At 45.8% G+C, this 27485-nt stretch overlaps 1 protein-coding gene across 1 annotated transcript in view; it reads right to left on the bottom strand.

The window, feature by feature from the left end:
- The window catches only part of LOC115104872 (piezo-type mechanosensitive ion channel component 2-like), a gene marked incomplete at its 3' end in the record, with an annotated part of 132502 nt that extends 105301 nt beyond the window's left edge, over positions 1 to 27201 (bottom strand). The window contains exon 1 of the mRNA XM_065006788.1: positions 26330 to 27201. Coding sequence (XP_064862860.1) covers positions 26330 to 26393 — 64 coding nt within the window. The remainder of the gene's footprint in view (positions 1 to 26329) is intronic.
- Positions 27202 to 27485: the final 284 nt, after the last annotated feature.

Here is a 27485-nt window from a genome sequence, read left to right as displayed (position 1 = left end):
GAAGGGATATCTCTGTCAAGAACAGTGTCGATGGGAGTGGAGGGAAGGGATGGCTCTGTAAAGAACAGTGTCGATGGGGTGGAGGGAAGGGATAGCTCTGTAAAGAACAGTGTCGATGGGAGTGGAGGGAAGGGATAGCTCTGTAAAGAACAGTGTAGATGGGAGTGGAGGGAAGGGATAGCTCTGTAAAGAACAGTGTCGATGGGAGTGGAGGGAAGGGATAGCTCTGTAAAGAACAGTGTCGATGTGGGTGGAGGGAAGGGATAGCTCTGTAAAGAACAGTGTCGATGGGATTGGAGGGAAGGGATAGCTCTGTAAAGAACAGTGTCGATGGGAGTGGAGGGAAGGGATAGCTCTGTAAAGAACAGTGTCGATTGGAGTGGAGGGAGGGGATAGCTCTGTAAAGAACAGTGTCGATGGGAGTGGAGGGAAGGGATAGCTCTTTAAAGAACAGTGTCAATGGGAGTGGAGGGAAGGGATAGCTCTGTAAAGAACAGTGTTGATGGGAGTGGAGGGAAGGGATAGCTCTGTAAAGAACAGTGTTGATGGGAGTGGAGGGAAGGGATAGCTCTGTAAAGAACAGTGTCGATGGGAGTGGAGGGAAGGGATGGCTCTGTAAAGAACAGTGTCGATGGGGTGGAGGGAAGGGATAGCTCTGTAAAGAACAGTGTCGATGGGAGTGGAGGGAAGGGATAGCTCTGTAAAGAACAGTGTCGATGGGAGTGGAGGGAAGGGATGGCTCTGTAAAGAACAGTGTTGATGGGAGTGGAGGGAAGGGATAGCTCTGTAAAGAACAGTGTCGATGGGAGTGGAGGGAAGGGATAGCTCTGTAAAGAACAGTGTCGATGGGGGTGGAGGGAAGGGATAGCTCTGTAAAGAACAGTGTCGATGGGAGTGGAGGGAAGGGATAGCTCTGTAAAGGACAGTGTCGATGGCAGTGGAGGGAAGGGATAGCTCTGTAAAGAACAGTGTCGATGGGAGGGGAGGGAAGGGATAGCTCTGTAAAGAACAGTGTCGATGGGAGTGGAGGGAAGGGATAGCTCTGTAAAGAACAGTGTCGATGGGAGTGGAGGGAAGGGATAGCTCTGTAAAGAACAGTGTCGATTGGAGTGGAGGGAAGGGATAGCTCTTTAAAGAACATTGTCAATGGGAGTGGAGGGAAGGGATAGCTCTGTAAATAATAGTGTCGATGGGAGTGGAGGGAAGGGATAGCTCTGTAAAGAACAGTGTCGATGGGAGTGGAGGGAAGGGATAGCTCTTTAAAGAACAGTGTCAATGGGAGTGGAGCTCTGTAAAGACAGTGTCGATGGGAGTGGAGGAAGGGATAGCTCTTTAAAGAACAGTGTCAATGGGAGTGGAGGAAGGGATAGCTCTGTAAAGAACAGTGTTGATGGGAGTGGAGGGAAGGGATAGCTCTGTTAAGAACAGTGTCGATGGGGGTGGAGGGAAGGGATAGCTCAGTAAAGAACAGTGTCGATGGGAGTGAAGAGAAGGGATAGCTCTGTAAAGAACAGTGTTGATGGTTAGTGGAGGGAAGGGATAGCTCTGTAAAGAACAGTGTTGATGGGAGTGGAGGGAAGGGATAGCTTTGTAAAGAACAGTGTGTGGGAGTGGAGGAAGGGATAGGGAGTGGATGGGGGTGGAAGGGGATAGCTCTGTAAAGAACAGTGTTGATGGGAGTGGAGGGAAGGGATAGCTCTGTAAAGAACAGTGTCGATGGGAGTGGAGGGAAGGGATAGCTCTGTAAAGAACAGTGTTGATGGGAGTGGAGGGAAGGGATAGCTCTGTAAAGAACAGTGTCAATGGGAGTGGAGGGAAGGGATAGCTCTGTAAAGAACAGTGTCGATGGGAGGGGAGGGAAGGGATAGCTCTGTAAAGAACAGTGTCAATGGGAGTGGAGGGAAGGGATAGCTCTCTAAGGCCATAGCAGCAGGAAGATGGTTGGGGTGGGGGTGCTGCGACGGCTATATCGGTTCACCAATACAGGAGTTGTAAATGCCCATGCATTACTTTTATTTGATATTTTATTCATATATTGTTTGAGATTCTGATTTTGTCAGGGGGGGCTGCAGCACCCTCAGCACCCCTACTTCCTGCGGCTATGTATAAATATCAACGTTTTTGACATACAGTGTTTGATAGATGCCTGCACTGCACTCGACATTCCAACAGTGTTTGATAGATGCCTGCACTGCACTCGACATTCCAACAGTGTTTGATAGATGCCTGCACTGCACTCGACATTCCAACAGTGTTTGATAGATGCCTGCACTGCACTCGACATTCCAACAGTGTTTGATAGATGCCTGCACTGCACTCGACATTCCAACAGTGTTTGATAGATGCCTGCACTGCACTCGACATTCCAACAGTGTTTGATAGATGCCTGCACTGCACTCGACATTCCAACAAGTGTTTGACAACAGGCATTTGGCACTGGAGAAAACTTGGCAGATCTCTGTCGGAATGCCAAAACTGAGCAAAACGACATCTAAACGTCCAGATTGCATTAAGATAAACCGTTGCTGATGCCATTTAAAGCATTTTAGCCTGAGTATCAATCTGTCCATTTAGTCTATCTGGGAAAACATACATGCAGCTCAATCTTCACCCGGCGCAAAGTTGATGAAAAATGTCATGTATGGCGCTTGTGTTAAATAGTCCTGTGAGTCCGTCGGCGCATTCAGCCAAAACTAATTATGTTTGCAGCATATTTCTTCAGGCTTTCAAACAAAATGGACCACTCCTCTGAACAATGATGGACTTGAGTCGTTTTCTAAGAAGCTCTATGAATTATTGCATGTAACAGAGGTTGGTAGCCTTCTTAATGGTAAAATAAAGACTCCATCGCTCACAACCCAGAAATACACACAAAGCATAGATTCAAAATTACGCACAACAATGGACACACTTTTTTCCTTTGTGTATTTCCCCGGAAACAGCACAGTGGCATTTGTTCCTATTTTTAATAGGTTATATTTCACAGTTTTAAGGTTTCAAAATGTACTTGTACTCATCTCTTCTCTCTTCTGCTTCATCCCTTTGTTTGCCATTAAAACAGCATTGTTTGCTTTTCCTGAGTGGAACACAACTTGATCCAATTCAGTCCAGTGGGACGCATCAGTTTAAAGTTGCAACCCCTGTGACATTTACCACCAAGTTGTTTTTCAAATGAAGGATTGGGCCTTTATTAAACATTGCCTGCACTTACTTCAGAATTAAGTCATGTCAAGTAGTATTTACAGAATTATTCAAATGACCATCATATGACTAACACCACCATGTTAATAGGCCAAATACCAAACCAGTACAATTACACTTTATTCTATTTGAAAATGCTTACACTGCAGGTTGAAAGGTTCAGACGCTACAAGAGACCGTGACTCACAGGGAGGCCTAGTTCCAATCATGGCGATGACGTCAGCATAACCCCACACATTTACATAGAAAAAACCCACATAACTTCGCATGTCTGTCACGAATGTTGAATAAAATTCAGTGGGTCGAATTTTGAGACAAAATATCCATAGGAAAGTATTATTAAACCCACCTCTGTGTGGAAAACAAGATTTGTTTTCTCGTGAACAAAGGCACACGCACAAGAAGGAAGTACATGCACTCAATGCATGCATACTGACCCAAGTCTTGCAGGTGTTTATGGTTTTGTGCATGTGGCAGGTGTTAGAAACAGACATTTCTAATAAGTTGGGGAAATAATGATTTCCTGTGGATATTTTGTCTCAAATTTCGACCCACTGAAATACCAACCTCACAGACAACCAGTAGAGCAAGTTCAAATATAATTTCATTCAACATTTAGACTTTTCCACCTTTTCCACTGCTTCTTTAAAGACTTTATATCACAAACCACTCCCTGTTTCCATCCACAGGTTTTATGTCATACCTTATCAATTTTAAAAATCACGACAGCTGTGATGGAAACTATCATGACACAAGGCGAGAGAGACCCAGATGCAGAAGGTTGGAGTGTTTATTAATCCAAAGGTGTCGGCAAGAGAATGGTCGTGGACAGGCTAAAAGGTCAAAACCAGATCAGAGTCCAGGAGGTACAGAGTGGCAGACAGGCTCGTGGTCAAGGCAGGCAGAATGGTCAGGCAGGAGGGTACAGAGTCCAGGAGGTACAGAGTGGCAAACAGTCTCGTGGTCAAGGCAGGCAGAATGGTCAGGCAGGTGGATACAGAGTCCAGGAGGTACAGAGTGGCAGACAGGCTCGTGGTCAAGACAGGCAGAATGGTCAGGCAGGCGGGTACAGAGTCCAGAAAACAGGCAAGGGTCAAAACCAGGAGGACTAGAATAAGAAGAATAGCAAAAGGCGTATGGGAAAAACACACTGGTTGACTTGACTTAAACATACAAGACGAACTGGCACAGGAATGTAAAGAGCCTCGAGGTTAGAGCATTGGGCCAGTTACAGAAAGGTTGCTGGTTTGAATCCCAGAGCCTACAAGGTGAAATCTCTGTTGCTTTGCCCTTGAGCAAGGCAGGTAACCCCAATTGCTCCAGGGGTGGTGGACAATGGTGACCCCAGCCGTGAACCCATTCCCTGTGGGTGTCCCAGGAGGAGTTGGGGTGCTGGTGACCCTAGCCGTTCTCTCACGTCACCCCGCTCCTCCGCTCTCTCCACTGGCTTCCAGTTGAAGCTCGCATCCGCTACAAGACCATGGTGCTTGCCTACGGAGCTGTGAGGGGAACGGCACCTCAGTACCTCCAGGCTCTGATCAGGCCCTACACCCAAACAAGGGCACTGCGTTCATCCACCTCTGGCCTGCTCGCCTCCCTACCACTGAGGAAGTACAGTTCCCGCTCAGCCCAGTCAAAACTGTTCGCTGCTCTGGCCCCCCAATGGTGGAACAAACTCCCTCACGACGCCAGGACAGCGGAGTCAATCACCACCTTCCGGAGACACCTGAAACCCCACCTCTTTAAGGAATACCTAGGATAGGATAAAGTAATCCCTCTCACCCCCCTTAAAAGATTTAGATGCACTACTGTTCCACTGGATGTCATAAGGTGAATGCACCAATTTGTAAGTCGCTCTGGATAAGAGCGTCTGCTAAATGACTTAAATGTATGTAATGTAAATGTGAACCCATTCCCTGTGGGTGTCCCAGGAGGAGTTGGGATAAGCAAACAACACATTTCCATTAAACACTTGCACAAGTGTGTAACAGGAATATAAGCCTCCCCACTCCAATGTATTATAAACATCTGTTCCACACCAACTAAATACCCTGCCAGGTCCATTACCTGAACACTGTAATTCAGCACACAACATTGGCCAATACTACAGAATATATGGAGGTAAATATATGCAAATTACAAAATATATGGAGGGAGATTCAGCGAGAGTAGAGATTTATCCCAGTTTACACTACGTGGCATTATTAAGTGAGCCATGGATTAAATACTGTAACATATAGTAACCGCACACCTGTTTCTACTGTATTACAGTATGAACAATATATACGCAGCTATACATTTATACTGGTACACTAAATAAAGAGGACCCGTGTCCCACATCTGCATCCTTTCCCCTGTGTGACAATCAAATGTGTTATGACACTTCTTCAAACATGATCCTCATCGGCAGAGGACTGAAAATGTCTGGAATTATAGTTCAACAGAAGCAGCTGTGTACGCCTGCCTGCCTGCCTGCCTGCCTGCCTGCCTGCCTGCCTGCCTGCCTGCCTGCCTGCCTGCCTGCCTGCCTGCCTGCCTGCCTGCCTGCCTGCCTGCCTGCCTGCCTGCCTGCCTGCCTGCCTGCCTGCCTGCCTGCCTGCCTGCCTGCCTGCCTGCCTGCCTGCCTGCCTGCCTGCCTGCCTGCCTGCCTGCCTGCCTGCCTGCCTGCCTGCCTGCCTGCCTGCCTGCCTGCCTGCCTGCCTGCCTGCCTGCCTGCCTGCCTGCCTGCCTGCCTGCCTGCCTGCCTGCCTGCCTGCCTGCCTGCCTGCCTGCCTGCCTGCCTGCCTGCCTGCCTGCCTGCCTGCCTGCCTGCCTGCCTGCCTGCCTGCCTGCCTGCCTGCCTGCCTGCCTGCCTGCCTGCCTGCCTGCCTGCCTGCCTGCCTGCCTGCCTGCCTGCCTGCCTGCCTGCCTGCCTGCCTGCCTGCCTGCCTGCCTGCCTGCCTGCCTGCCTGCCTGCCTGCCTGCCTGCCTGCCTGCCTGCCTGCCTGCCTGCCTGCCTGCCTGCCTGCCTGCCTGCCTGCCTGCCTGCCTGCCTGCCTGCCTGCCTGCCTGCCTGCCTGCCTGCCTGCCTGCCTGCCTGCCTGCCTGCCTGCCTGCCTGCCTGCCTGCCTGCCTGCCTGCCTGCCTGCCTGCCTGCCTGCCTGCCTGCCTGCCTGCCTGCCTGCCTGCCTGCCTGCCTGCCTGCCTGCCTGCCTGCCTGCCTGCCTGCCTGCCTGCCTGCCTGCCTGCCTGCCTGCCTGCCTGCCTGCCTGCCTGCCTGCCTGCCTGCCTGCCTGCCTGCCTGCCTGCCTGCCTGCCTGCCTGCCTGCCTGCCTGCCTGCCTGCCTCTTAAAGGGTTGGCCCAGTGCATGGGTTGCAGGCAGACTTGTTTCAAGTTAGTGTACACCATTACAATAACAAAGTCCATTCATTAATATCAGTTGAAGCAACAAGGTTCTGATTTGCATTGCTGAGAGCAGAATATTTAGGAGTTTTCAACAGTGATTGAATACCGGAGGCGTTTATGTACAGGTATGCCTCCAAAATCACGTCGCTTTCACGCCTCCCTTGGAGGTCTGGAGAATTTTGATTGGATGTTGCAAATCAAGAACCCTCCCCCCACGTGCCCATTGGTGCTGCGTGTTATGTTCGTCACTGTTTTCCAAACGGGAAGGACACATTTTGCAGAGAGTTGTTCCGTATGCTAGTTTCCAACATTGAAGAAAATTGAAGAAAACTTGAATTCTGTTTTGTCAGAAGTGTGCTCTGTACACTTAATTTGTGTGTGTGTCTGTGTGTGCGTGTGTAACAGTGTTGCATTCGTTGCTCCCCTCGCTCCAACCTGGGCTTCAACCAGAGGCCCTCTGAACACATCAACAACGGCCTCCCTCGAAGCATCATTTCCTATTGCTCCACAAAAGCCACTGCCCTTGGGAAACAACTACTTCAAGCTCTCAGAACGAGTGACGTCACCAGTTGAAATGCTACTAGTGTGTTAGGGTTCTGGATCTGTGTGGTTGGTGAGCCCTGTCTCTGGCAGTGTTATTGGGATTAGGTGTACATTAACACTTCCCCCCAGTGGGTGACCTCCTATTGGCAACCAGCACACGGCTCAACTGGGGCAGCAGCTTCAATCAGCTGGGTCATCAGGACAAGCCTGACTGTTTGGAGTAGGAGTCGTGACCGGAGCCACTGCCAACACACGACACCCCAAAACGTCCACACCCCGTTTATTTTCCTTACTGAGCTGCAAACACTGCAAATGATTACTCTCATAATATCTGCTGTGGGTTTAAGTGACCATAATGATTGTAGTTGGGTACGATACGGGTAGAGAGAGGAAGGGAGGCCATGTCTGTGTTTGTGGGTGCAGAGAAGCACACTTCCACGCTCCATTGCTTCCTCGTCAAGCTCCCAGTCAGGCAGAGTTTGCACCTCACCACCTACGATGTAGACACCCCATTAACTATTACTCCTTGAACTGAAATACATATAGTGGGGATATACACAAGACGGGGTTTGAGTTCAATCTAGAAGCTGAAACAATCAAGAAATGAACAGCACTTAATGTTCTTTGGGGCTAATCTTAGTTTGCTTTGGTCAAATCAAAACGTCTCTATTCTGCAGTGAGAAAATGCTGGAAAGCCTGCTTGAATATCTTGTCAGAGACAGAAATCGGTCCAAAGTATATAGCATGTTGTGGAATGTGACTACAGGCATGGCTTATTGTGAACAATCATGTAAATCAGAGACCAAGTGTGCTTATGTATCATAAGTTATCTTATCAATCACAAGTTATCTTATCAATCATAAGTTATCTTATTTATCACAAGTTATCTTATCAATCATAAGTTATCTTATCAATCATAAGTTATCTTATTTATCACAAGTTATCTTATTTATCACAAGTTATCTTATCAATCATAAGTTATCTTATCAATCATAAGTTATCTTATTTATCACAAGTTATCTTATCAATCATAAGTTATCTTATCAATCATAAGTTATCTTATCAATCATAAGTTATCTTATCAATCATAAGTTATCTTATCAATCATAAGTTATCTTATGTATCATAAGTTATCTTATGCCGTTGGCTTCTGAGAACACTGAGGCTTAACAAGTAAAGAAATGACTTAAGTTAAACTGACAGTCATGGAGAAGGACTTAGAGTTTGGCTTTGCTTTGGAATGATAATTCTATCTGATGTTATAGTATACCACACTCAGGGTGTGGTATTGCTCTCTAGCGTCTAGCTAGCCCTTAACAGAAAGGAAAGGAGACAGACAGTAAAGTGTTGCAAATTCGGCATGCCAGCATCATTCATTAACATGGAGTCGTCGAGGAATAATAAAGTTGAATGATACAAACAACTGTGTGGGTTAAAATAACACATTGATCAAAATGAGTTGTGACACAAAACCGCGGTCTTGTCCTTAAATCAGATGAACTCAGCTATGTTCCTTTCTAGCAGCTGTAGGGCACAGATATAGAATTTGAGTCAATATAAAATGTTAATTAAGGGAGTTGAATTATGCAACCCAGTGGATATTACCAGTAAAAGCACATCAAAATATCAATTACTGCTCCACAAAGAATTTATGAACAATAAATATTTTAACCCTTCCATAACTCAACCTTCCCACTTCTGGCCAACTGAACCACTAGAGTTCCCAAAATTATACACTAAGCTTTGAATTTTAGTGTAATTGGAATTGGAACAACATACAAGAACTCAAGCCCTTTTGTTCACCTGACCTAGAATTGCCCAGCGTATTATCCCCCAAGAGAACTCTCCTCAGTTATCGTCACAGCCGTGTATATCCCCCTACAAGCAGATAACAAGCCAGCCGTCAAGGAACTTCAGTGGACTTTATTCAAACTGGAAACCATATATATATTTTTTATTTCACCTTTATTTAACCAGGTAGGCTATTTGAGAACAAGTTATCATTTACAACTGCGATGTGGCCAAGATAAAGCAAAGCAGTGCGACACAAACAACAACACAGAGTTACACATGGAATAAACAAGCGTACAGTCAATAACACAATAGAAAAAAAGACAGTCTATATACAGTGTGTACAAATGGCGTGAGGAGGTAGGCAATAAATAGGCCATAGTAGCGAAGTAATTACAATTTAGCAGATTAACACTGGAGAGATAAATGAGCAGATGATGATGTGCAAGTAGAGATACTGGTGTGAAAAAAGAGCAGAAAAATAAATAAAAACAATATGGGGATGAGGTAGGTATATTGGGTGGGCTATTTACAGATGGACTATGTACAGATGTTTAAAGTTAGCGAGGGAAACATAAGTCTCCAGCTCCAGCGATTTTTGCAATTCGTTCCAGGCACTGGCAGCGGAGAACTGGAAGGAAAGGCGGCCAAATGAGGAGTTGTCTTTGGGGATGACCAGTGAGATATATCTGCTGGAGCGAGTGCTACGGGTGGGTGTTGTTATCGTGACCAGTGAGCTGAGATAAGGCAGAGCTTTACCTAGCATAGACTTATAGATGACCTGGAGCCAGTGGGTCTGTTGACGAATATGTAGCAAGGGCCAGCGTACTGGAGCATACAGGTCGCAGTGGTGGGTGGTATAAGGGGATTTGGTGACAAAACGGATGGCACTGTGATAGACTGCATCCAGTTTGCTGAGTAGAGTATTGGAAGCTATTTCGTAGATGACATTGCCGAAGTTGAGGATTGGTAGGATAGTCAGTTTTACTAGGGTAAGTTTGGCGGCGTGTGTGAAGGAAGCTTTGTTGCGAAAAAGAAAGTCGATTCTAGATTTGATGTTGGATTGGAGATGTTTAATATGAGTCTGGAAGGAGAGTTTACAGTCTAGCCAGACACCTAGGTATTTGTAGTTGTCCACATATTCTAGGTCAGAACCGTCCAGGGTAGTGATGCTAGTCGGGCAGGCGGGTGCGAACGGTTGAAAAGCATGCATTTGGTTCTACTAGCGTTTAAGAGCAGTTGGAGCCCACGGAAGGAGTGTTGTACGGCATTGAAGCTCGTTTGGAGGTTTGTTAAAACAGTGCCAAAAAAGGGCCAGAAGTATACAGAATGGTGTTGTCTGTGTAGAGGTGGATCAGGGAATCACCCACAGCAAGAGTGACATCAGAGAAAAGAGTCAGCCAGAGAATTTAACCCTGTGGCACCCCCATAGAGACGGCCACAGGTCCGGACAACAGGCCCTCTGATTTGACTTACTGAACTCTGTCTGCGAAGTAATTGGTGAAACAGGCGAGGCAGTCATTTGAGAAACCAAGGCTATTGAGTCTGCCGATAAGGATATGGTGATTATGGATATATGGCAGTTATGATATCGTTTAGGACCTTGAGCGTGGTTGAGGTGCACCCGTGACCAGCTCGGAAACCAGATTGCAGAGCGGAGAAGGTGCGGTGGGATTCGAAATGGTCAGTGATCTGTTTATTAACTTGGCTTTCGAAGACTTTATAGAGGCAGGGCAGGATGGATATAGGTCTATAACAGTTTGGGTCTAGAGTGTCACCCCCTTTGAAGAGGGGGATGACCGTGGCAGCTTTCCAATCTTTAGGGATCTCGGACGATACGAAAGAGAGGTTGAACAGACTGGTAATAGAGGTTGCAACAATGGCGGCAGATAGTTTTAGAAAGAGAGGGTCCAGATTGTCTAGCCCAGCTGATTTGTACGGTCCAGGTTTTGCAGCTCTTTCAGCACATCTGCTATCTGGATTTGGGTAAAGGAGAAGCTGGGGAGGCTCGGGCAAGTAGCTGCGGGGGGGCGGAGTTGTTGGCCGGGGTAGGAAAGCATGGCCAGCCGTAAATAAATGCTTATTGAAATGTTCAATTATCATGGATTTATCGGTGGTGACCGTGTTACCTAGCCTCAGTGCAGTGGGCAGCTGGGAGGTGCTCTTGTTCTCCATGGAGTTTACAGTGTCCCAAAACTTTTTGAATATTTGTTCGAAAAAGCTAGCCTTTGCTTTCCTGACTGACTGCTTTTATTGGTTCCTGACTTCCCTGAACAGTTGCATATCGCAGAGACTATTCGATACAATTGCAGTCAGCCACAGGATGTTTTTGTGCTGGTCAAGGGCAGTCAGGTCTGGAGTGAGCCAAGGGCTATATCTGTTCTTAGTTCTACATTTTTTGAAAGGGGCATGCCTATTTAAGATGGTGAGGAAATTACTTTTAAAGAACGACCAGGCATCCTCGACTGACGGGATGAGGTCAATATCCTTCCAGAATACCCGGGCCAAGTCGATTAGAAAGGCCTGCTCGCAGAAGTGTCCTGAGGCTGCATTTATTGTAGCTGGGGGTTTTAACAAAGCTAATTTGAGAACAAGGCTACCCAAATTAAAGGGGTGAGGGATGGGGAGTCAAGGGGTGAGGGATGGGAGTCAAGGGGTGAGGGATGGGGAGTCAAGGGGTGAGGTATGGGGAGTCAAGGGGTGAGGGATGGGGAGTCAAGGGGTGAGGTATGGGGAGTCAAGGGGTGAGGGATGGGGAGTCAAGGGGTGAGGGATGGGGAGTCAAGGGGTGAGGGATGGGGAGTCAAGGGGTGAGGGATGGGGAGTCAAGGGGTGAGGTATGGGGAGTCAAGGGGTGAGGTATGGGGAGTCAAGGGGTGAGGGATGGGGAGTCAAGGGGTGAGGTATGGGGAGTCAGGGGTGAGGGATGGGGAGTCAAGGGGTGAGGGATGGGGAGTCAAGGGGTGAGGTATGGGGAGTCAAGGGGTGAGGGATGGGGAGTCAAGGGGTGAGGGATGGGGAGTCAAGGGGTGAGGTATGGGGAGTCAAGGGGTGAGGTATGGGGAGTCAAGGGGTGAGGGATGGGGAGTCAAGGGGTGAGGTATGGGGAGTCAAGGGGTGAGGGATGGGGAGTCAAGGGGTGAGGTATGGGGAGTCAAGGGGTGAGGTATGGGAGTCAAGGGGTGAGGGATGGGGAGTCAAGGGGTGAGGTATGGGGAGTCAAGGGGTGAGGGATGGGGAGTCAAGGGGTGAGGTATGGGGAGTCAAGGGGTGAGGTATGGGGAGTCAAGGGGTGAGGTATGGGGAGTCAAGGGGTGAGGGATGGGGAGTCAAGGGGTGAGGTATGGGGAGTCAAGGGGTGAGGGATGGGGAGTCAAGGGGTGAGGGATGGGGAGTCAAGGGGTGAGGTATGGGGAGTCAAGGGGTGAGGGATGGGGAGTCAAGGGGTGAGGGATGGGGAGTCAAGGGGTGAGGTATGGGGGAGTCAAGGGGTGAGGGATGGGGAGTCAAGGGGTGAGGGATGGGGAGTCAAGGGGTGAGGTATGGGGAGTCAAGGGGTGAGGTATGGGGAGTCAAGGGGTGAGGGATGGGGAGTCAAGGGGTGAGGGATGGGGAGTCAAGGGGTGAGGTATGGGGAGTCAAGGGGTGAGGGATGGGGAGTCAGGGGGTGAGGGATGGGGAGTCAAGGGGTGAGGTATGGGGAGTCAAGGGGTGAGGGATGGGGAGTCAAGGGGTGAGGGATGGGGAGTCAAGGGGTGAGGTATGGGGAGTCAAGGGGTGAGGGATGGGGAGTCAAGGGGTGAGGGATGGGGAGTCAAGGATACCATATATTGCACATATTAAATAAAAGACATGTTATGGTTTTGTTTTCTGTTTTAACAAACCGTTTTTATTTGTGTACTTTTTACTTTTTATCTGTATTGTTGTCTATCACTTGTTTACTTTGGTGTAAATAAATAAGTAACAAATGAATATGCTATCACATATCTTTAATATACACTGAACAAAGAATATAAACGCAACATGCAACAACGATTTGACTGAGTTACAGTTCATAACATCAGTCAATTTAAATAAATAGATTAGGCCCTAATTTATGCATTTCACATGACTGGGGAATACAGTTGGTCACAGATACCTTACAAAAGATGTAGAGGCGTGGATCAGAAAACCAGTCAGCATCTGGTGTGACCACCATTTGTCTATAGCAGCGTGACACATCTCCTTTGCATAGAGTTGATCAGGCTGTTGCTTGTGGCCTGTGGAATGTTGTCCCACTCCTGATCAATGGCTGTGCGAAGGTGTTGGGTATTGGTGGGAACTACCCCACCGCCACCATGGGACACTCACAACATTGGCATTAGCAAACCGCTCGCCACACACGCTGTCTGCCATCTGCCCGGTACACTTGAAACCGGCACACTTCTCCAGCGTGCCAGTGGCCATTAAAGGTGAGTATTTGCCCACTGAAGTCGGTTACGAAACTCCAGTCAGGTCAAGACCCTGGTGAGGACGACAAGCACGCATATGAGCTTCCCTGAAGTTTCTGACAGTTTGTGCAGAAATTATTCAGTTGTGCAAACCCACAGTTTCATCAGCTGGTCTCTGATGATCCCGCAGGTGATGAAGCCGGATGTGGAGGTCCTGGACTGGCGTCGTTACACGTGGCCTGCGGTTGTGAGGCCCGGTTGTGAGTACTGCCAAATTCTCTAAAACGAAGTTGGAGGCAGCTTATGGTAAAGAAATTAACATTCAAATCTCTGGCAACAGCTCTGGTGGACATTCCTGCAGTCAGCATGCCAATTGCACGCTCACTCAAAACTATGCCACACCTGTCAGGTGCATGGATTATCTTGGCAAAGGAGAAATGCTCACTAAGAGGGATGTAAACAAATTTGTGCCCAAAAAGTTTGAGCAAAATAAGATTTTTGTGGGCATGGAATATTTCTGTGATCTTTTATTTCAGCTCATGAAACATGGGACCAACACTTTACATGTTGCGTTTTATATTTTTGTTCAGTATAGATGATATTCAGTATCAAATGACATTTTATTTGTCACATTCGCCTAATACAACAGGTTTAGACCTTACAGTGAAAGGCTTACTTACAAGCCCTTAACCAATAATACATTTTAAGAAAAATAAGTGTTAAGAAAGTATTTACTAAAGTTAACTGAAGTAAAAAATTCATTAAAAAAAGCTAATATTTCAAGAACAACAATAAAATAACAGTAACAAGGCTATATACAGGGGGTACCGGTACAGAGTCAATGTGGAGGCTATATACAGAGGGTACTGGTACAGAGTCAATGTGGAGGCTATATACAGGGGGTACCGGTACAGAGTCAATGTGGAGGCTATATACAGGGGGTACCGGTACAGAGTCAATGTGGAGGCTATATACAGGGGTACCGGTACAGAGTCAATGTGGAGGCTATATACAGAGGGTACTGGTACAGAGTCAATGTGGAGGCTATATACAGGGGGTACCGGTACAGAGTCAATGTGGAGGCTATATACAGGGGGTACCGGTACAGAGTCAATGTGGAGGCTATATACAGGGGGTACCGGTACAGAGTCAATGTGGAGGCTATATACAGGGGGTACCGGTACAGAGTCAATGTGGAGGCTATATACAGGGGGTACCGGTACAGAGTCAATGTGGAGGCTATATACAGGGGGTACCGGTACAGAGTCAATGTGGAGGCTATATACAGGGGGTACCGGTACAGAGTCAATGTGTGGGGGGCACCGGTTAGTCAAGGCAATTTAGGTTATATAATAGATAATAAATAGAGAGTAGCAGCTGCTAATTCGTTGATAGGTGAGGAATTTAGACTTTCACAGTAAATCGTGCATTGATGCCATTCCACTTTCTGTGTTTTTCAGGATTAATAATCAGATCTGGCCAAAAGATTTATGAATAGTTGTTGTTTTAATATTGACTGTTCATTTCTGCCGGTTTTGTTTATTCAGTGTGAGTATTTTGTGTTCGAGTGTTTTGGCTAAGAACAATCTCCAGGTCCCTGGCACAGTCATTGTCTACACTGAATAATATTGATGTTGACATAAAAAATAATAGCAAGTGTTGACGAATATATATCCAAAACATATTTAAAAAATACCCCCAAAATTTCCTTTTTTTATATATCAGAGCTAAATATGAATATTAAGCGTAAATATGTCAGTTCATTGATGCTGCTGGAATTGATGGGAGGAGGAGAAGACAGAGACCGTAGGCGGGAAGAGTGTGCACAGACACCCAAGATCCATTCTGCCACCGGCCCCATCCCAAATATTTCCGTTTTCACAGGTAACTCAATATGTTATTTTACTGAGTTCTGTTTACACTAGAACTTCCAAACCTGAAGATGCCTGAACCTCATGAATGAGCCTGAACTAACTCTGGTGTGCCTTGTTGCTCAAAAAACGACTAAAACTAGCTACACCCTGCTTGTAACTTCACATACCCCATCCTGCACCACTGCTGCCATACCACCACACTGCAGGTTCCACCACCGCTTGTCCTCAGGAATGTACCGGTATGTAACTACTGACAGGTAATCAGATGGTACAACTGCACATGACAGTTTTCAGTACAGATGAGACATTAATATGCATTTTGCACTCTTTTTCAAAGCAAGCTCGCACGTAAAATGCACATATACAATGTACGTTGAGAATACTTGTTCATAACCCAAAGGTGGGTCAATTCACAAACTACCAGCCCAAATCAACCCTCCACCAGCAAGTTAATCTCTAAGAACCATATAGGGGGACAGATGCCTTGCAAGAATCAACATGAGAGGTTTACTATATTAGATGGTCCCTTACAACAACACAAAAAAAACATACAAAAATAATGCTTTTCAGACACAATGTATGGTATGAACAGGGAGATTTAAAAATAAATAATTAAATGATTGATTTTCACAAGTCAGAAACACGTTTGTTGTACACGTGTGAAGTTTCACATGGATTTTTCATATGTACATTTTTCACATTGTGTCACATTGTGTTTTTACATCGGCTGTCTCCTAGTTGAAGCTATTTAAACAGAAATAACTCAACATTGTAATGATGAGAGACCAGAATGAGAGAGATGGGAGGCTAATTTTGAGGTTATTAGTGGGAAAATCCAGTCATTGTTGCATTAAGGTTAAATCTCATGAGTACATCACCAATGCAACAGTTCAAAAATAATTAAATCCCCCTCTACTACAGAGACATCAGATACTTTGACGACAACAAGTTGTGTTACTAGAATATTAAATTGTGTTCATTTCTATCATAGGCAGAACTGAGGTAAAAGATAGAAAGCACACACAAATGTCTGTCTGCAAGGAGGAGCTTTTGGACTAAAGGACTAGGACATCGTTCAGTGCTACCATGGCTATTTTTTTTACCCTCTTTTCCTCTCCAATTTCATCATATCCAATTGGTAGTTACAGTCTTGTCCCATCGCTGCAACTCCCGTACAAGCTCGAGAGAGACGAAAGTTGAGAGCCGTGCATCCTCCAAAACACAACCCTGCCAAGTCGCACTGCTTCTTTACACAATGCACGCTTAACCCGGAAGCCAGGTGCACCAATGTGTCGGAGGAAACACTGTACACCTGGTGACAGTGTCAGCGTGCATGTTCCTGGCCCGCCACAGGAGTCACTAGAGCGCAATGGGACAAGGACATACCGGCCAGCCAAACCCTACCCTAACGGTGCTGGGCCAATTGTGCGTCGCCTCATGGGTCTCCCGGTCACGGCTGGCTGTGACACCGCCCGGTATCGAACCAGGATCTGTAGTAACGCAGCTAGCACTGCGGTGCAGTGCCTTAGACCGCTGCGCCACTCAGGAGACCCCACAGGTCTGTATTGTCAAGCACATCTTTCAGTGTGACCGTTGCTAACACAGGTCTGTATTGTCAAGCGTCGGTGTCTGCTTGCTCATCAATTTGCAAGTTGGTCGGACAAACAAAACAAGCTGCCTGTATTTCAGTAACTTTAATCAATGATTGGTTTACACCAAAGGCTATCTAATTCAACTATCACTGTAAGATTACCAAACCTTCTAAACTGGGCAGTGGACACCTATGAATGTGTCTATTTTACTTTTAGCCAATTATTTTACACATGTTCTCAAAACCAGACACTTTGAGTTGTGATATACAACTGTCTTGTTTCTAGTAGTCTCCCTGAGCTCTGAGTTCTGTGTGGTTGGGAGAGTCCGCACAAAAGGTCCTTTCAGGTGGCTCAGTATAGTTCAGTGGCACTGTTGTCAGATTATAGAAAGGAAACCGTTCAGATAAAACTGTATGAATAGTCTGACTATAAAGCCAAAGGGGGAGAGAGAGAGAGAGAGAGAGAGAGAGAGATTGAGACTGAAGAGAGAGAGAGAGAGAGTGAGCGATAGAGAGAAGATAAAGAGAAAGAGCGAGAGAGAGAGAGAGAGAGAGAGAGAGAGAGAGAGACTGAAAGAAAGAGAGAGAGAGAGAGAGAGACTGAAAGAAAGAGAGAGAGAGAGAGACCGAAAAAGAAGAGAGAGAGAGAGAGAGAGAGAGAGAGAGAGAGAGAGAGAGACTGAAAGAAAGAGAGAGAGAGAGAAAGGTAGAGAGAGATTGAGACAGAGAGAGAGAGAGATAAAGAGAAAGAATTGAAGAGAGAGAGAGGGGGGGAGACTGAAAGAGAAAGAGAGAGAGAGAAAGAGAGAGAGAGAGAGAGAGAGAGAGAGAGAGAAAGAGTGAGAGAGACAGGGAGAGTGAGAGAAAGAGAGAGAGAGTGAGAGAGAGAGAGAGAGTGAGAGAGAGAGAGAGAGAGAGCGAGAGAGAGAGAGAAAGAGTGAGAGAGACAGGGAGAGTGAGAGAAAGAGAGAGAGATACTGAGGGAGAGTACTCATCCAGTGGGGCAAAGGCTGTTTTACTGATAACTGCTTTTGAGACATGTTGACTTTTAGTCAAATGAAACCAACTGACTAGTGATGGAAAAATAATCACACATTTATACAAATATATGTTTTGGTGATATATTTCTCACCAGGTATTTCAAACCATGTCTATACTGCTAATACTGTTGTTTCCATACAGCACAAGTTGGACTCCTAAACTATAGGCTACAGATACATTTTTGTTTCTTATTGGGCCATGATGTAGTTGCACTGTGGAATTGATAATTGCTTTAGATAAGGGAAAACTGGCATCCGAGAGAAAGAGAGAGAACGACAAAGGTGCCTATGAGCACTAAGTCTTGAAGTGGAAAGGCCACCACTTAAACTGCCTATGAGCACTGAGCAGTTTAAGTGATGGCCTTTCCACTTCAAGACTCAGTGCTCATAGGCAGTTTAAGTGATGGCCTTTCCACTTCAAGACTCAGTGATCATAGGCAGTTTAAGTGGTGGCCTTTCCACTTCAAGCCTCAGAGCTCATAGACAGTTTAAGTGATGGCCTTTCCATTTCAAGACTCAGTGCTCATTGGTAGTTTAAGTGATGGCCTTTCCACTTCAAGACTCCACCGATAAATCCACGATTATCGAAAGCTTCAATAAGCACTTCTCAACGGCTGGCCATGCCTTCCGCCTGGCTACTCCAACCTCGGCCAACAGCTCCGCCCCCCCCGCAGCTCCTCGCCCAAGCCTCTCCAGGTTCTCCTTTACCCAAATCCAGATAGCAGATGTTCTGAAAGAGCTGCAAAACCTAGACCCGTACAAATCAGCTGGGCTTGACAATCTGGACCCTCTATTTCTGAAACTATCTGCCGCCATTGTCGCAACCCCTATTACCAGCCTGTTCAACCTCTCTTTCATATCGTCTGAGATCCCCAAGGATTGGAAAGCTGCCGCAGTCATCCCCCTCTTCAAAGGGGGAGACACCCTGGACCCAAACTGCTATAGACCTATATCCATCCTGCCCTGCCTATCTAAGGTCTTCGAAAGCCAAGTCAACAAACAGGTCACTGACCATCTCGAATCCCACCGTACCTTCTCCGCTGTGAAATCTGGTTTCCGAGCCGGTCACGGGTGCACCTCAGCCACGCTCAAGGTACTAAACGATATCATAACCGCCATCGATAAAAGACAGTACTGTGCAACCGTCTTCATCGACCTCGCCAAGGCTTTCGACTCTGTCAATAATCATATTCTTATCGGCAGACTCAATAGCCTCGGTTTCTCGGATGACTGCCTTGCCTGGTTCACCAATTACTTTGCAGACAGAGTTCAGTGTGTCAAATCGGAGGGCATGCTGTCCGGTCCTCTGGCAGTCTCTATGGGGGTGCCACAGGGTTCAATTCTCGGGCCGACTCTTTTCTCTGTATATATCAATGATGTTGCTCTTGCTGCGGGCGATTCCCTGATCCACCTCTACGCAGACGACACCATTCTATATACTTTCGGCCCGTCATTGGACACTGTGCTATCTAACCTCCAAACGAGCTTCAATGCCATACAGCACTCCTTCCGTGGCCTCCAACTGCTCTTAAACGCGAGTAAAACCAAATGCATGCTTTTCAACCGATCGCTGCCTGCACCCGCATGCCCGACTAGCATCACCACCCTGGATGGTTCCGACCTTGAATATGTGGACATCTATAAGTACCTAGGTGTCTGGCTAGACTGCAAACTCTCCTTCCAGACTCACATCAAACATCTCCAATCGAAAATCAAATCAAGAGTCGGCTTTCTATTCCGCAACAAAGCCTCCTTCACTCACGCCGCCAAGCTTACCCTAGTAAAACTGACTATCCTACCGATCCTCGATTTCGGCGATGTCATCTACAAAATGGCTTCCAACACTCTACTCAGCAAACTGGATGCAGTCTATCATAGTGCCATCCGTTTTGTCACCAAAGCACCTTATACCACCCACCACTGCGACTTGTATGCTCTAGTCGGCTGGCCTCGCTACATATTCGTCGCCAGACCCACTGGCTCCAGGTCATCTACAAGTCCATGCTAGGTAAAGCTCCGCCTTATCTCAGTTCACTGGTCACGATGGCAACACCCATCCGTAGCACACGCTCCAGCAGGTGTATCTCACTGATCATCCCTAAAGCCAACACCTCATTTGGCCGCCTTTCGTTCCAGTACTCTGCTGCCTGTGACTGGAACGAACTGCAAAAATCGCTGAAGTTGAGACTTTTATCTCCTCACCAACTTCAAACATCAGCTATCCGAGCAGCTAACCGATCGCTGCAGCTGTACATAGTCTATTGGTAAATAGCCCACCCATTTTCACCTACCTCATTCCCATACTGTTTTTTAAAATTTATTTATTTACTTTTCTGCTCTTTTGCACACCAATATCTCTACCTGTACATGACCATCTGATCATTTATCACCCCAGTGTTAATCTGCAAAATTGTATTATTCGCCTACCTCCTCATGCCTTTTGCACACATTGTATATAGACTGCCCATTTTTTTTTTCTACTGTGTTATTGACTTGTTAATTGTTTACTCCATGTGTAACTCTGTGTTGTCTGTTCACACTGCTATGCTTTATCTTGGCCAGGTCGCAGTTGCAAATGAGAACTTGTTCTCAACTAGCCTACCTGGTTAAATAAAGGTGAAATAAAAAAAATAAAAATAAAACTCAGTGCTCATAGGCAGTTTAAGTGGTGGCCTTTCCACTTCAAGACTCAGTGCTCATAGGCAGTTTAAGTGGTGGCCTTTCCACTTCAAGACTCAGTGCTCATAGGCAGTTTAAGTGGTGGCCTGTCCACTTGAAGACTCCCAGTTGAAAGCTTTGAGGCACCACATGTAGGGCTCTCGAGTGGAGCAGCTCTCTAAGACACTGCATCTCAGTGCTAGAGGCCACAGACCCTGTTATGATTCCAGGCTGTATTACAACCAGCTGTGATTGGCAGTCCCATAAGGCGGCGCACAATTGGCCCAACGTGGACCGGGTTAGGTTTTGGCCTGGGTAGGCCTTCATTGTAAATAAGAATTTGTTCTTAACTGACTTGCCTAGTTAAATAAAGGTTAAATAGATAATAAAAACATTTACAAACACTGGTCCCCTTCTTTCCAGCCATGCACGGCTTCATTTAGCCCATTTACTGGCCCGGCTCTGTAGAAACTCTACTGTCTCTGTATACATCCTGGGGACCCATACAAACAAAACGTGTTTCTCCGAAAATAAAACAGAAATAAAGTAACGCCTAGGTAAAAGCTCAACATAAACGGTTGTGGGTCACCAGTGCACTGTGAGGGGACACTGAGGGGGCAGTAGGCTGTGACATCAAATAGCCATCAGGTAGAATGGCTTCTTTTGTTCCAAATACTGTAACTCTCCCTGGTTGAGATTCATAGTTAGAAACAGTCATCACTCTAGTTGGTCTGAATGTTAACAGGTTTAATATCTTATCATTTGTTAAGAGGCAGATACAGTCGCTCTCATTTCAAGTGAGACAGATATGATCCAAACTACCCTTCAAGAAGCTATTTCATCAGAAGACAGAGACTGCGGCTCTCTCCATCTCCCTCTCTCCCTCTCCCTCCCCCTGCCCCTCCAGCTCTCTTCCTCTCCCTCCAGCTCTCTCCTTCTCCCTCCCACTCTCTCCGCTCCCATCCATTTCTCTCTCCCTCCTGCTATCTCTTGCTCTCTCTCTCTGTTTCTCTCCCCCTCGCCCTCCTGCTATCTCCTGCTCTCTCTCTCTGTTTCTCTCCCCCTAGCCCTCCTGCTATCTCCTACTCTCTCTCTCTGTTTCTCTCCCCCTCACCCTCCTGCTATCTCCTGCTCTCTCTCTCTGTTTCTCTCCCCCTCGCCCTCCTGCTATCTCCTGCTCTCTCTCTCTGTTTCTCTCCCCCTCGCCCTCCTGCTATCTCTTGCTCTCTCTCTCTGTTTCTCTCCCCCTCGCCCTCCTGCTATCTCCTGCTCTCTCTCTGTTTCTCTCCCCTAGCCCTCCTGCTATCTCCTGCTCTCTCTCTCTGTTTCTCTCCCCCTCACCCTCCTGCTATCTCCTGCTCTCTCTCTCTGTTTCTCTCCCCGCCCCTCCTGCTATCTCCTGCTCTCTCTCTCTGTTTCTCTCCCCCTCGCCCTCCTGCTATCTCCTGCTCTCTCTTTCTGTTTCTCTCCCCCTCGCCCTCCTGCTATCTCCTGCTCTCTCTCTCTGTTTCTATCCCCCTCGCCCTCCTGCTATCTCCTGCTCTCTCTCTCTGTTTCTCTCCCCCTCGCCCTCCTGCTATCTCCTGCTCTCTCTCTCTGTTTCTCTCCCCCTCGCCCTCCTGCTATCTCTTGCTCTCTCTCTCTGTTTCTCTCCCCTCGCCCTCCTGCTATCTCCTGCTCTCTCTCTCTGTTTCTCTCCCCTCGCCCTCCTGCTATCTCCTGCTCTCTCTCTCTGTTTCTCTCCCCCTCGCCCTCCTGCTATCTCCTGCTCTCTCTCTCTGTTTCTCTCCCCTCGCCCTCCCTATCTCTCTCTCTCTCTGTTCTCTCCCCCTCGCCCTCCTGCTATCTCCTGCTCTCTCTCTGTTTCTCTCCCCCTCGCCCTCCTGCTATCTCCTGCTCTCTCTCTCTGTTTCTCTCCCCCTCGCCCTCCTGCTATCTCCTGCTCTCTCTTTCTGTTTATCTCTCCCTCTTCCTCAAACTGCACTTTGAAAAACACCCTTCAAAATGAGTAATCCAATGTAATCATACTCTACATCAACAGAATTAACTAAATAGTTTGGTTAACCTCTTGTAGGTTTCCGACCCAATTTCCTCTTTCAGTGAATGCCAATGCAGCTGAATTTCTCTCACCATGCCAAATTGGGCTCTTGTGTGTGATTTAGTTAAGAGGATTTAATTTACCATGGAAGTCTCACAACTTCACAAAAGCCCATCTAGAGAATAACTGATACAACATAATTTGTGACAGAAAACTTAAAGCACACATGGTGACACTTGCAGAAATATAGACATCTGCATGTTCATCATCTGGCCAATGGAGAGTAATGGGCATGGGGAGTTTCAAAACGACTGAACTCCTCCAAAACAAGAGATCTCAATCAGCATCGCCCAAATTTGATAGGTCTGTATAAACAAGTGAGATAAACCACAAATCATGGAATAGACATGTCGCTGGACAATCACATTACCAGGGGACACTGAAACTCTATATGCCTGCTCGTCTTGTGGGCGTCTCATGAAACTGATGTGCACAGAGTCAAATAAAAGGCCACTGTATCTCAGGACTGAAAAAGGAGGGGAAACAAGCATGAAGAGGGAGGACTAGTGATATATAATCTTTCATGAAGAGGGAGGACTAGTGATATATAATCTTTCAGGAAGAGGGAGGACTAGTTATATATAATCTTTCAGGAAGAGGGAGGACTAGTGATATAACATCTTTCAGGAAGAGGGAGAACTAGTGATATATAATCTTTCAGGAAGAGGGAGGACTAGTGATATAACATCTTTCATCTGGTTTGGGAGATGCTGAAACATGACTGCCACTGCTAAACTGACTACACCACTGCTAAACTGACTACACCACTGCCAAACTGACTACACCACTGCCAAACTGACTACACCACTGCTAAACTGACTACACCACTGCCACACTAACCACAGTTTAAGGAATGAGTTGGTGGCATAGCATAAACCAATACACTCATTCTCCTTTGAGGTGAAGCCATTTAGCCATTCAATAAACAGTAGAACGTATACACTCATTGGATAAAACATTAAGAACACCCTCCTAATATTGAGTTGCACCCCCTTTTGCCCTCAAAACAGCCTCAATTCGTCGGGGCATGGACTCTGGCCCAGGGATGCTGGCCCATGTTGACTCCAATGCTTCCCACAGTTGTGTCAAGCTGGCTGGAAGTCCTTTGAGTGGTGGACCATTCTTGGTACACACGGAAAACCGTTGAGTGTGAAAAACCCAGCAGAGTTGCAGTTCTTGACTCAAACTGGTGCGCCTGGCACCTACTTCCTTACCCCGTTCAACGGCACTTCCATATTTTGCCATTCACCCTCTGAATGGCACAGCTACACAATCCATGTCTCTATTGTCTCAAGGCTTAAAAATCCTTTGTTAGCCTGTCTCCTCCCCTTCATCTACACTGATTGAAGTGGATTTAACAGACGACATCAATAAGGGATCATATCTTTCACCTGGATTCACCTGGTCAGTCTGTCATGGAAAGGAGGAATACCAACCAACCATATAGTCTTTATAAAGGAGGAATACCAACCAACCATATAGTCTTTATAAAGGAGGAATACCAACCAACCATATAGTCTTTATAAAGGAGGAATACCAACCAACCATATAGTCTTTATAAAGGAGGAATACCAACCAACCATATAGTCTTTATAAAGGAGGAATACCAACCAACCATATAGTCTTTATAAAGGAGGAATACCAACCAACCATATAGTCTTTATAAAGGAGGAATACCAACCAACCATATAGTCTTTATAAAGGAGGAATACCAACCATATAGTCTTTATAAAGGAGGAATACCAACCAACCATATAGTCTTTATAAAGGAGGAATACCAACCAACCATATAGTCTTTATAAAGGAGGAATACCAACCAACCATATAGTCTTTATAAAGGAGGAATACCAACCAACCATACAGTCTTTATTTTTTTTACACTTTCATTTAACTAGGCAAGTCAGTTAAGAACAAATTCTTATTTACAATGACGGCCTACACCAGCCAAACCCGGACAATGCTGGGCCAATTGTGCACCACCCTATGGGATTCCCAATCACTGCTGTTTGTGACACAGCCTGGATTCGAAGCAGGGTGTCTGTAGTGACACCTCTAGCACTGAAATGCAGTGTCTTAGACCGCTGCACCACTCAGGACCCTTATATAAAGAAGGAATACCATTACAGGCTTTAGTACATAAATAGAAGATGTTGATGCTGAATAAATATGTTGAATGATATCAAACACAACTCTGAGACTGATTCCCTAGGCAGTGTGCGGTAAGGTTGATCCAATCATTTACAGTAAAGGGTGTATGGTCCAATATCTCACCAATCTGATCCTTAGAAATTGATTTATTTTGTATATATGAATTTTCACCACACATCCTTAACATCACATTGTGTTATAAAACATACATAGAATTTGACTAGTGATTTGAGGCATGAAAACAGACATTTGCTTGCTCCCTGTGGTTTGTTTGTAAAGCCAGATGATTCCTCATACTTCAAGAACAGGAGTAATTTTTGTGTTGTGTAATTGGGGAGTTTCTGATTCTGATATCGACAGTGGCGACCGTAGGAAGTGGAACACAGACCAGGACAACGGTATCCTGCTACTACTGGACACACCATTCAAAGTAACATCGAACCCTAAACCCAACCCATCCACAGCTGCCAAGAGAACCTTCCAAGTTTGAATCAGTCAAAGGGGTGGCCTAGTGGTTACAGCATTGGATCAGTAACCGAAAAGTTGCTAGATCGACTCCCTGAGCTGACAAGGTAAAAATCTGTTGTTCTTCCCCTAAACAAGGCAGTTGCTCATTGCTCCTAGGCTGTCATTGTAAATAAGAATTGGTTCTTAACTGACTTAGTCAAATAAAATAACAGTTAGGAGCTATTTTGAAAAAATGACTTATTTTTTTACCTTAATTTAACTAGGCAAGTCAGTTAAGAACAAATTATTATACCAAACTAACTTTGTCAGTCAACATCCATTAAAAATATATATATTTAAATTTTTTAACACAATTCTTTCATTGTCTGAGCATAAAACCTGTTCTAATAAACTGCAAATAAAACCTGTTCTAATAAACTGCAAAAAACTGTTTAACGCTCAGGTGTTCAGAAATGACATATTATATACATATTATATACGACAATAAGAGCTTTTCTATCTCTGAAGTGATTAGAACATCTCTGTTACAATGGCTTTTTAGCTCTTCGTTTGGCTTCTTAACACCCTATTAGGCTTCCAACATGTTATTTCAGAATGCAAAAAAAGTATATTTAATCCATTTGAATGATGACGTTAATCTTAACAATTACACAGGTTTATCCGCATCAATGTATGTACTTTTATTACTTCAAATCGGTTTGGTATTGGCACATTTTATTGGTCAGAGTAATCCAAAGTTACGATTTTGTTTTATGACTTGAATAAATTGTAGGTTATTATTCTGTAAGTGGTTTGTTAGTTTTAGCAACATTGCATAACAGTATCTGATGAAGGACAAAGTGTTAAATCAATAATAATAATAACAATAATAATTATCATAGCTATTATATTATTTTGTAAGTGGTTATGCTATTATCAAACATAGCCTACTATGTCTGTACTGAAGTTTGCAATTCAATAGGCCTAGTCAATTCCAAATAAACAAACCAAAAACGTTTTGATATTTAGTATTTTTTGTTGTTATTGAATATCAATGCAGCTGCAATTTTTAGCAACAGTTTACAGGCTATAAAATGTGCATTGCGCAACCCCTTGAACTTACCTGCAGCGAGACAAACTGGCAGCAGCAGCCTGAAGACCAGTCCGCACACCACCTGGGAAGCCATTCCTTAGGATTTATGAAATATAAACAGAAAAGCTTTTTAATGATGATACGCTGCTATCTGGCACAAGGGAATCTCAATGCACCCGTCCAGCTCTCTCCAACGTCCAGGTGAGAAGGCATTGTCCCGTTGGTGTCTCCGACATTATTTTTAGAAGTCCAAGTCCAAAACAGCGCTTTTGATAAACCATAGCCAACAGCCGAGTAAAGTTTAGGCACGGCAGCGTCCTCTATCCTAGTTTCAACACCCCACATCCAATATCCCAAACATCTGGACCAGTAGGATAACACTCGTCACGCGGAGCAGCCTACAATTTCTTGCAGAAAAAAAGTGTGGTTGTAACAGCAAATCAACAACATTGCAATTTATCCACATTAGACTACCTGCTGATAACGGTTGTCTTGATTATGGATCGCGCATAGGCCTAATAGTAAATAAATAACTCCAGCACCGCGCTTAAAATAGAAAACAATTATGAAAAACAATCAACAAGTTGCAAATTCATAATCCCGGCCTTGGATAGTGAGCACAGTTTGTCAAGCGTCAGGTTTCTTTATTCACTTTTAGTTTGGTAAGAGAAGACACCTGGAAGTGCGTAAAAGCGTGACTATGCTTTCCTATGGAGAAGCCTATATAACAGTCTTCGCTCACGCCCCAGCTCCCGTACAGCATGAATGTTTTACCATCTCGTATGATTACACTTTTCTCATCCTTCAATGAAAACTTCACAAGACCACCCTGTAACTGATAACTGACTCCACCATTGAGAAGTCAGGAAAGAATTAGGGAACGATGCCTGGTCCCGAATGAGAAGCGGGAGGTAAGGCGCAGGGCAGGGCTGTGAGCGTGTAGCCCAGTCTAATGTTGCTCCTCCCCTGAGAGCTGTGAGAGCCGCAGGCGTGGCGGCCGCATTCCAATCCCTCCTCTGGGTCAGGTAACTCCAACCCTCGCAGATTCCAAGCTGGGACGATTTTACGCGACTAACGGGAAACGGGGAATAAGGTTTGGGCCTTGCACAGGGACAGGTTATGGACGAGTAGGCTAGTTCGCTATTGTTCTATTATTTGTTTATGAGCTACATCATCTCATATAATA

The sequence above is a fragment of the Oncorhynchus nerka genome, linkage group LG22, assembly GCF_034236695.1.
Source record: "Oncorhynchus nerka isolate Pitt River linkage group LG22, Oner_Uvic_2.0, whole genome shotgun sequence".
Classification (NCBI taxonomy): domain Eukaryota; kingdom Metazoa; phylum Chordata; class Actinopteri; order Salmoniformes; family Salmonidae; genus Oncorhynchus; species Oncorhynchus nerka.
The sequence above is the reverse complement of the archived record's forward strand: the minus strand, read 5'-3'. Positions and strand labels throughout refer to the sequence as shown.